General features: G+C 31.5%; 2 protein-coding genes across 6 annotated transcripts in view; one reads left to right on the top strand and one right to left on the bottom strand.

The window, feature by feature from the left end:
- LOC127879882 (uncharacterized) overlaps positions 1 to 9062 on the top strand; it is a 232349-nt gene that overhangs the window by 188074 nt on the left and 35213 nt on the right. The gene's annotated exons all lie outside the window — the stretch shown is intronic.
- Positions 3989 to 9062, bottom strand: part of LOC127879886 (homer protein homolog 2-like) — a 105950-nt gene continuing 100876 nt past the window's right edge. For all 4 annotated transcript variants that reach the window (XM_052426968.1, XM_052426965.1, XM_052426966.1 and 1 more), the window contains one exon: positions 3989 to 7743. In XM_052426968.1, the coding sequence (XP_052282928.1) occupies positions 7546 to 7743 (198 nt within the window). In that variant the 3' untranslated portion in view covers positions 3989 to 7545. The remainder of the gene's footprint in view (positions 7744 to 9062) is intronic.

Here is a 9062-nt window from a genome sequence, read left to right as displayed (position 1 = left end):
GATTTGCTAATTGTTTTGATTGGATACATGTGACTTTGTTGTTGAGAGAAAACTGTGTTTTCTCATGGAAATAAATAAATGATAAATGTTGAACATTCTTAAAGTTGTTGTTTTTATGCTCACAGCATCTTGATTAATAAGGAATTTTGATTACCTTGTCTGCCTTATCTGTGAGGTGCAGATGATATGAGATCACTCTTGGAAAAATTGAGGTATTTGGGTCAGTCATTTGCAGATGTGTTTTAACATTTGAGCCCTGTTTATAATGTGCAATAAACTGGTCAAACTATGAACCAGCTCTGTTTTTTACATGCTTATAAATATGTTAAAACCTGATAGTAAACGGAGTATGTTACCTGAATAATTCATTCCATGTGTTTGAAGCAACGAAGACTGTGTCAAACAAATCTTATTTAATTACAACCATGGCTTATCTGATGACAATCTTACTATAATCGGTGCAAATTATTTTGCCTAGTTTTGAATAAGGAAAAATGGAGGTAAAGAAGGAAAAAAACTGGTTATTAGATTGACAAATGTCGGCGGGCGGGTGGAACAAGCTTGTCCGGGCCATAACTATATCATTCATTGTGAGATTTTAAAATTACATGGTACATTTGTTTACAATCATTGGACAGTGTCATGCAAAAGATTTACGTCAATATCTCCAAGGCCAAGGTCGCCACGACTAAAATTATATTGACTTTGATACAAGGGGGGAACAATCGGTAACAATGCACATTTTGAATTGTCTCCCTTTATCTGACTTTTTTTCAAATTGAAAACCTGGTTTTTTGACAATTTTGTCCCTTGTCATTTTTTTCTAATAAAAGTGTTGCAACTATTTAAATCAGGTGTTGATATAACATTGTCGTCTTATAAAAGCATTACTCAAATTTCAGGACTGACAGAGTTATTGCTCTTCAGTCCATTTTCTTGTTTGGAGCAAAACTCCTATAGTAAAGAAGGTATCTAAATAAGACTTGGTACATTGATAGAGAACATTGATGGCTTTAAGAGAATTACTTAAAGGTTGTTAGCGTTTTTTTTGCCAATATTAAAGGTCAAAATAACACTTCTGTGTGTAAACTAAACTTAGGGGCATTGGGCACAGAGATGGTACTGTTTTGTAAAGTACCTGGCAGCATTTGTTGAGCAGGAACCAGACTAGCTACACTTAGATACTGGCAGAGTTGTTGCTCATGACCATCCTCAATCACATCAATATGTTACAGGTTAAATCTGAATTTTGACAATGATTGGGCTATCAAGCACCAAATGCAGCTTGTTTTGTATGGTTTTCCTTGTACAAACTCATTAAGATTTACTAGCCTGTTCACAATTTTGTTAGCATGCATATAGTTGCATGTGCATGACATAATGAGAAATAATAAAATGAGCTAATGATGCAACTTTCATACGTCAACATGGTCCTGGAAACTGGTTGACCTTGTCAGTAATTGGTGCTAATTTTAGATGAACATGAATGGAAGACACAAGTATTAGATATATTATGACAATTTAAAATACTTAAATGAAGTAATAGTACAATGATATTGGCGCAACATAAGAATGTTAACACATGACTACATGCTTATGATAGTGATATAAAATCAAAATCATATGGTAAAATAAAGGCGATACAATAATGTTTCGCTGGTGAGAAAGTGATCATCAGCATAATATAGTCTGAATGGTAAATACCTACATACACTGACAACGCTATTTCTTGGCAACCTTGGGAGATAACCTTACCTTATGGCAGGATGCCACTAAAATTTGAGACATCATAAAGTTGCTCTGACATTTTAGGGGGTTTAACTTTTTCAATGTCTTAATTAATACTAAGTTGGAATTTCTGACATAACATGGGTGCCTTTATGCCTGCGTGACGAATATCCAATACTAGGATTCTTAAATTGCTGCTGGCAGCCAACATACTTACGTTGAATTCATAATGGTAAAACTTTTGAACAAAAGGAGGACCCTTATTTTTACAAATTATTTTTAAACACCTGGGGGCCGTTTCATAAATGATCGTACGACAATTTTAACTTACGAGAGAATTTTGAACTCTTAATAAGTAGACGAACTAGCTCGCAATGCTCGTCAAATATATACGGCGCTTCAGATGCCAATGTAGTTACAAAGTACTGAAAATCTATAATCATATGATATGGACTATTAATTACTAGCAATTATGTATCTTCAAAAAATGTATTTATCATAAATGTTTACTACCATGTTTATTGAAACTGTCCCCTGCATTATTTCTGAATAATCACTTATTTATAGGACTCAAAATGAAAGGAAATTAAACAAGTCTTAGCATTGCTTTGAGTTTACAGTTTATTATCAGGTGCCAAGTTGGCCACCCTATTTTGCATAGTAACATGTTGTGACATGTGTATTATAATAATATACATACAGGTTAATATATATATATACGATATATCAAAACATCACATTTATCTAATAACTATATACAGATATCCATAACAAAAAGATTCATGTAATAGGAAACATACAGAAATACTGCAAATAAGTGTCCCAAACTTACTAACAAAAATTAAATAACATTTTTCTGACCTGTACACGAAAGTACCATTTACTCACTGGTTACTCACAAACAACTTTTACTGACAAATATGTGCATCATAAACTCACTAACTATTAAACCAAAAGTAACAATACATATCTTCCGCAAATTCATTTATTCACAAGTATCAGAACTCATAAAAACATTTAATCTTAAGTATCAATACTAATTTATCCATTTAACCGCAAGTATCAATATGAATCAATCATTTCATCACAAGTGTCATTAAGCAATAATCAAATTAGTCACACATATCAATAAATATTCATCAATTTTATCACAAGTATCAATACTCATTATTCATTAAGTCACAAGTTATCATGACTCCATTTAAGCAAAATACGCTTAGTATTCATTTAGTATTAGTACTTTTTCCATTCATTTAGTCACAATTATCAGAACATTTCAATCCAAAATCATGCGAAAGAAAACTTAAGTACTCAATGAACCACTATAAATACTGACTATTTCTTATATAACATCTTTTTTTTCAAAAATTTGTTTAAACACACTAAGCAGAAGTTATTAATTCTTGGGATTACTTTTTATGAACTCATTTTGACATTGTACAAGTATTGTAAAAGAAAAATGGGAACTTTTCATCTTTCCATCAAAACATACTTTGTATAATGTTTTTAATAAATGCTTCTGATGATATTGCTTTTTAAAGTAGTGATTTAACCAATTTAAGCCTAGCGTCTAAAAAAAAGGCCTTGGCAAAAAGTGCAGACGCAGATGAGACGCCACATGATGCGGCGTCTCATCAGGGTCTGCGCTGTTTGCTTAAAGGAATATCTGTAAGAAATATTCTAAATATAGAAATAAATATGCTAAAAATCCCTAATTTTGGAAATAAATTGATCCAATTTAGAAGGATGGGAGAGTCCACTAGGCATAAATGGGTTAAGTATATCCATATCAGCAGTGCACTTTTAACACATTCAAAATGAAAAAACCCAACTTGAACTCCTGATTATCTATACTTGTTTCTATTAAAGGGATCTTTTCACGCTTTGGTAAATTGACAAAATTGAAAAAAGTTGTTTCAGATTCGCAAATTTTCGTTTTAGTTATGATATTTGTGAGGAAACAGTAATACTGAACATTTACCATGGTCTAATATAGCCATTGTATGCATCTTTTGACGATTTTAAAACCTAAAAATTATAAAGCGTTGCAACGCGAAACGATTGAATAATTTGGAGAGTTCTGTTTTTGTCGTTAAATTTTGTGAAACTACGAAGATTGCTTATATAAGGTATAAAATACGTCAAGTATGTGTACACGGCGGAATAGCTCAGTAGGCTAAAGCGTTTTTACTTCATGACTCTGGCAGGACTCCAGGGGTCACTGGTTCGAAACCTGCTCCGGGCAATGTTCTTTTCCTTTTTGTAATTTTATTCTTGATTTTTTACTGGAGCTTTTACGATCCAATGTTTACAATTATCAATATAAAGCATTTAATGAATAAGTTAAAAAATGCCAAAATCTGTGAAAAGGCCCCTTTAAAATCATGATTATTGCATTTATTATAACCATGTTAATAGCAATGTTGTTATTAATACCAAATAAGAATTTTCTGTTCTTTCATATTTTTTGAATGTATAAGACATATGTACATCAATATTTGTAGAAAATTTGTGTTTTTCTCATACTATCAATATAATGCATCTAATTGTGTACAGCTTATTAAATATGTGCAACGGTTTATTCTGTTCTTTAATATATTCCGTAATTAGTACATAATTATAAATATAAAAATATTTATGTATCATATTAATATCCAACAAAACAAATGCATTATACATAAACACATAGATATTTTAAATAGGTTAAATGTGAAATATATACAAGGTAAAAATGTAAACTATTCACATAAAATGGGAGATAATGTAAACGATCTTAGAGATGTAAATCATCTAAACAGTTCCCAACCAAATACATGTATATGTGCTATATAAAAACAAGTCAGACTCTGTAACAGTCAAGCATCATAAAAATAGCATTGATAAAACAGAATTGGCTCTTATTTTTTTCTTTGGAATTTGGAAACACCAGACGTATAAACAGTTAGTCTTTTTGCAATAGGTGGATTTGCTGCTAGTTCAGATACGTTTATATCTAATGTCAATCAATAGTTAAGAATAAGAACTCACCAGATGATAATGTATATCTTTTGCAAGAAATACTTGCGCAATATTATATGGAGTAAATACAAAAAAGATATAGGCTTGACAGGCAACACAGCCTTTAATTTTGCTGAATGTACTGAACTTGTATTTGTAAACATACAATATGCAAGATATCCATTATATTTGATAACATCTATAAGAACAGTCTTCAATGAATGTTCATGCCAATGATGTGTTAAATGCTTTACGAACTTCAAGTCACATTATATTCTGTTCAAAATCACTAAAATGTACCTAAACAATTCCACTATGGAGAATAATATAAGTGAATTATTAAGTACACAAATAAAGAGAAATGATGCTAAGCTAATATCAAAATAAAAACTGGACGGACGAGGATAATAGTGATATCAAACTGTTATCAAATAAGAACACAACCTAATACAAATGTAGAAATTGACTTAATTTATCAGAATGACCTTAAAATATTTACATTTTTCTTCCATGACTTCAAAGTTGTACTTAACCATTTTATATAAGTTTGCATTACATAAAATTTGTAGAGTATAATCAAAAATGCTTCTTGCCCTGTAGGATAACTGATTAATTTTTTTTTTAAGAAAACACTGATCTTCCAGAAAGTAACCAAACAAATCAGGGCCAACAGGACAATGTATAGTTGAGACTCATGTGAATAAAAACAATATCTCTCAGCAAAAAATAAACACGTGATAATGTACATTTTAACCATTATGGAAGTACATGTAATTTATTTTCTAGTGCATCATATTTTGAAAATTTATCTAGCAACTAGGGTAAAATGTATGATTAATAAATAAAAATATTGACATGGCAACAGCAGATTCAACAAGTGAGAGCAGAACAAAATAAATTACATCAATTACTGGCATATAAAAGGCAAATGTCTCTCTGATGCATGCTGTACATTGTAATATCATTAATATCAAATAACAGTAATCTACCTGTAAATGTCCATAATACTTAAAGCGGGTATATACGATTTTTATATGTGCTGAATTGTAAAATATTGATACAAATATGTTATAATAACACACAATATGCAAGAAAAATGATACATTTAAGACGAATTTTATAAAATACAGCAAATACAAATAAGCGCCCCGAGCCGATTGTGACGAAGATAATTCGTTATTATTTTCCTACAATAAGAGATGCATTCGTCTTTTAAGTAAGTGTTCGTGTGTCGTATGAATCGATATCGCTGCAGGAATTTCAAATGAACCGTTAAACTAAATTTAGATTCACATCGTACATGCATGATATACATGCTGGCGAATTCGGCTGTACAGCCTTTTTCGATTTCAGAATTAAATATCTGGCTTATTTAGCATTTTTCGACACATGTTCTTCTTAACTTTTGTTTTAGTTTATATTGAAATATATGTATAATAAGTTTTTTACACATTTTATATTAATTAATAAATATTTGACAAGATCGTATATACCCGCTTTAACAAAATGCAGCATACTCTTAGTAAAAAATCTGAAGAATGATAAAATTGCTGAGAAAAAATACAGCAACTGACCTTATGAAAAATATAGTAAACAAAGTTAATGGGGCATGTTCACAGTATGTAAAAATGAGAATTTTCAAACATTGTGTCAGATTCATAAAATAAATTAACTATGTTTGCGACGGAGACTGATCCTTAAAGTACTTTTTTGTATACAAATTAATAATATAAATTGTTAGAACTTGATAGAATTTAAAAACATTCAAACAAAAAAACATTTGAATAATTTGGAAAGTTCTGTTCCGTTATATTTTGCGGAAATGCAGTCAATTGCTTATATAAAGTTTAAAATACACAGTACACTATAGCAGCACCGATAGCTGAGTGGTTTGAGTGATAACCTTTTACTCCAAGGGTTTGTGGCTAGAGTAGGCAGGTCAACTTTTTTTGTTACTTTCATTTTATTTTTGTTTCTGTGAACAAGTCCCTTTAACCCTTTCAGTGCGGGAACCGAATTTTAAAGGTCTTTGCAAACAGTTTGGATCCAGATGAGACGCCACAAAACGTGGCGTCTCGTCAGGATCCAAACTGTTTGCTATTCTGATAGTATTCTTTGAAAAAAAAATCGAGGAAAATGCTAATTTTAGAAATTCAGCAGACACATTTTAGCAGACGACAAATTTCCCAGCATGCAAAGGGTTAAAGCAAAGGCTAGTGTTCAATGATAAAACAAATTCCTCTCCTGATAAAGTATCTGGTCATTCATTTTTCCTATATTCTGACATTGCATACTGGCCACTTTCAGATCTCTCTACCATGCATTGACCATGAAATTGTATGTGTTATGTTGGAAGAGCAAGTCTCTCGTAAACAGTATACTTTCAGATTATACTTTTACTATAATACTCTGCAGATGGCTCTTTAATATGCATCACCTCTAAGAAAGAAGAACATAGAATATAAGGCCTACTCCTACATAAATGCATCTACCTACTTAACACCTTTCAAAAATGGCAAAGAAATTCATAACCTTGGATTCAACTCCAATCGGGCAAAACACCACCAAACTTTGTCCCAAATAACCACCATCAACACCACACCTCATTGTGCAAATCTTATCACAACTACATTCCTTTCCTTGTAACAAAACCATCCTGGCCAGTAAAATCCGATCTGTTGAACACATTGAATTTTCATTCAGATCTGAATTTTAAACTAAAGTTTCTCTGTAATTTCTTCAGCTTAGCCTCTCCTCTGTGACATGTACCGGAAACGTGTATTAAAATTGCTTCAGCATTGTAGCCAGTGGCATGCAGTACTAGGACTGGGACTCTTTGCGCAATGTGGCCATGATTTGTTCATGAAACTCGTAAAGTTCTGTAAGTTTGCTGCCTAGCTGGTCTTGCATTTGTACAACCTCGGCCTTCTCCTGGTCTTGAGATGACCTGTAGTCTTGCAGTAGCTGCTGCAGATCGTGTACCTTCTGGTGTAAAGACCGGTTCTCCTCTTCTAGGCCCTGCAAAACAAAATGAGCAGAAGTGTGTAAGAACCAGTCATTTTGTTGACTGAGTTAAAACTAGACATTTTCTTGGATAAAAGCTTAAATTGAGAAAGAATGAGACATTTTGTTGTGGGAAAAAAAGCTTAAACTTATAAAGAAAGAGACATTTTGTTGAAATAAATGCTAAAAGAAATAGACATTTTGTTGGATAATAGCTAAAAATGAGAAAGCAATAGACATTTTGTTGGATTATATGCTAAAACTGAGTAAGACAGACACATTTTGTTCAAAAAAGTTTCTGAGATTTGAGGTCTTGTAAGCAAAAAACCAGACATTTTGTTGGGAAAAAAATGCTCAGCTGTAAATAGTTTTACGCCGCAATGTTTTTTATACAAAGAGATGTGCATATTGTTACTTCAAAAACGCTAATGTTTCAAACTCTTCATACAACAAGCAGAGGAATATTAACTAAAATTAAGCCTAAAAGAATCCGAAATGAGCCCTAGCTGTAATTAATTGCAATTTGTTTTTTAACACTGAGTTCTGTATTTAATTGATATCACTTCTAACCACTAAATAATTGACTTATCATAAAATACACAGTGATGCAGGAAATGAAAAATAATGTAGATTGTAGAACAAAAGAATAACATTGCCCACTAGAGGAGGATATACTGGACAATGTCAACCAATAAAAAGATTCGGATAATAACATACATGAACAAATACACACAAGTTGTATACTCAATACAGTTTGTTATTTCCACATTGACTATCCCTTTCAAGAAAGCATGATATGAGTTTTTAGACAACCATGCATTTTGGATGAGAACTCCCAATTGGCAATTACGCCATTGCAATTTAATAAAGGATGAAATCAATAAATACTAAATCAAAACGCAAGTTAAATACATATGAAAATGAGAGAATATATGTATAATTATTATTTATTATTATGAAGTTTACATAGTAAACTACTAAAACAAATGACAGATTGGTACAGGTTATGAACACTATGCAAAAATAGCATTCACAACTTAAAAAGAATCTACAGTAAGGTATTGTAAGCAAAAATAAGAATGAAAACAACTGAAACTTTCTCACACTTCAATACTTGCAATCACATGTTAGCAATATAACATAATATACTAGGCACAGTTATCAGAAGATAGCCCATTAAAACATGTTACATGTTACTATAACTGGTTTTACAATTGTATTGTCTGTGTCATTTACTTCTTTATAATATCTTATCAACATTAGTGCCGGTCTACACTTGGGTAATAAGTATTTCCAGATATATAGGATGTCATTATTTGGTAAGTAATGTAAGC

The sequence above is a fragment of the Dreissena polymorpha genome, chromosome 4 (genome assembly GCF_020536995.1).
Source record: "Dreissena polymorpha isolate Duluth1 chromosome 4, UMN_Dpol_1.0, whole genome shotgun sequence".
NCBI lineage: Eukaryota > Metazoa > Mollusca > Bivalvia > Myida > Dreissenidae > Dreissena > Dreissena polymorpha.
This window is presented reverse-complemented; position numbering and strand designations above follow the sequence as displayed.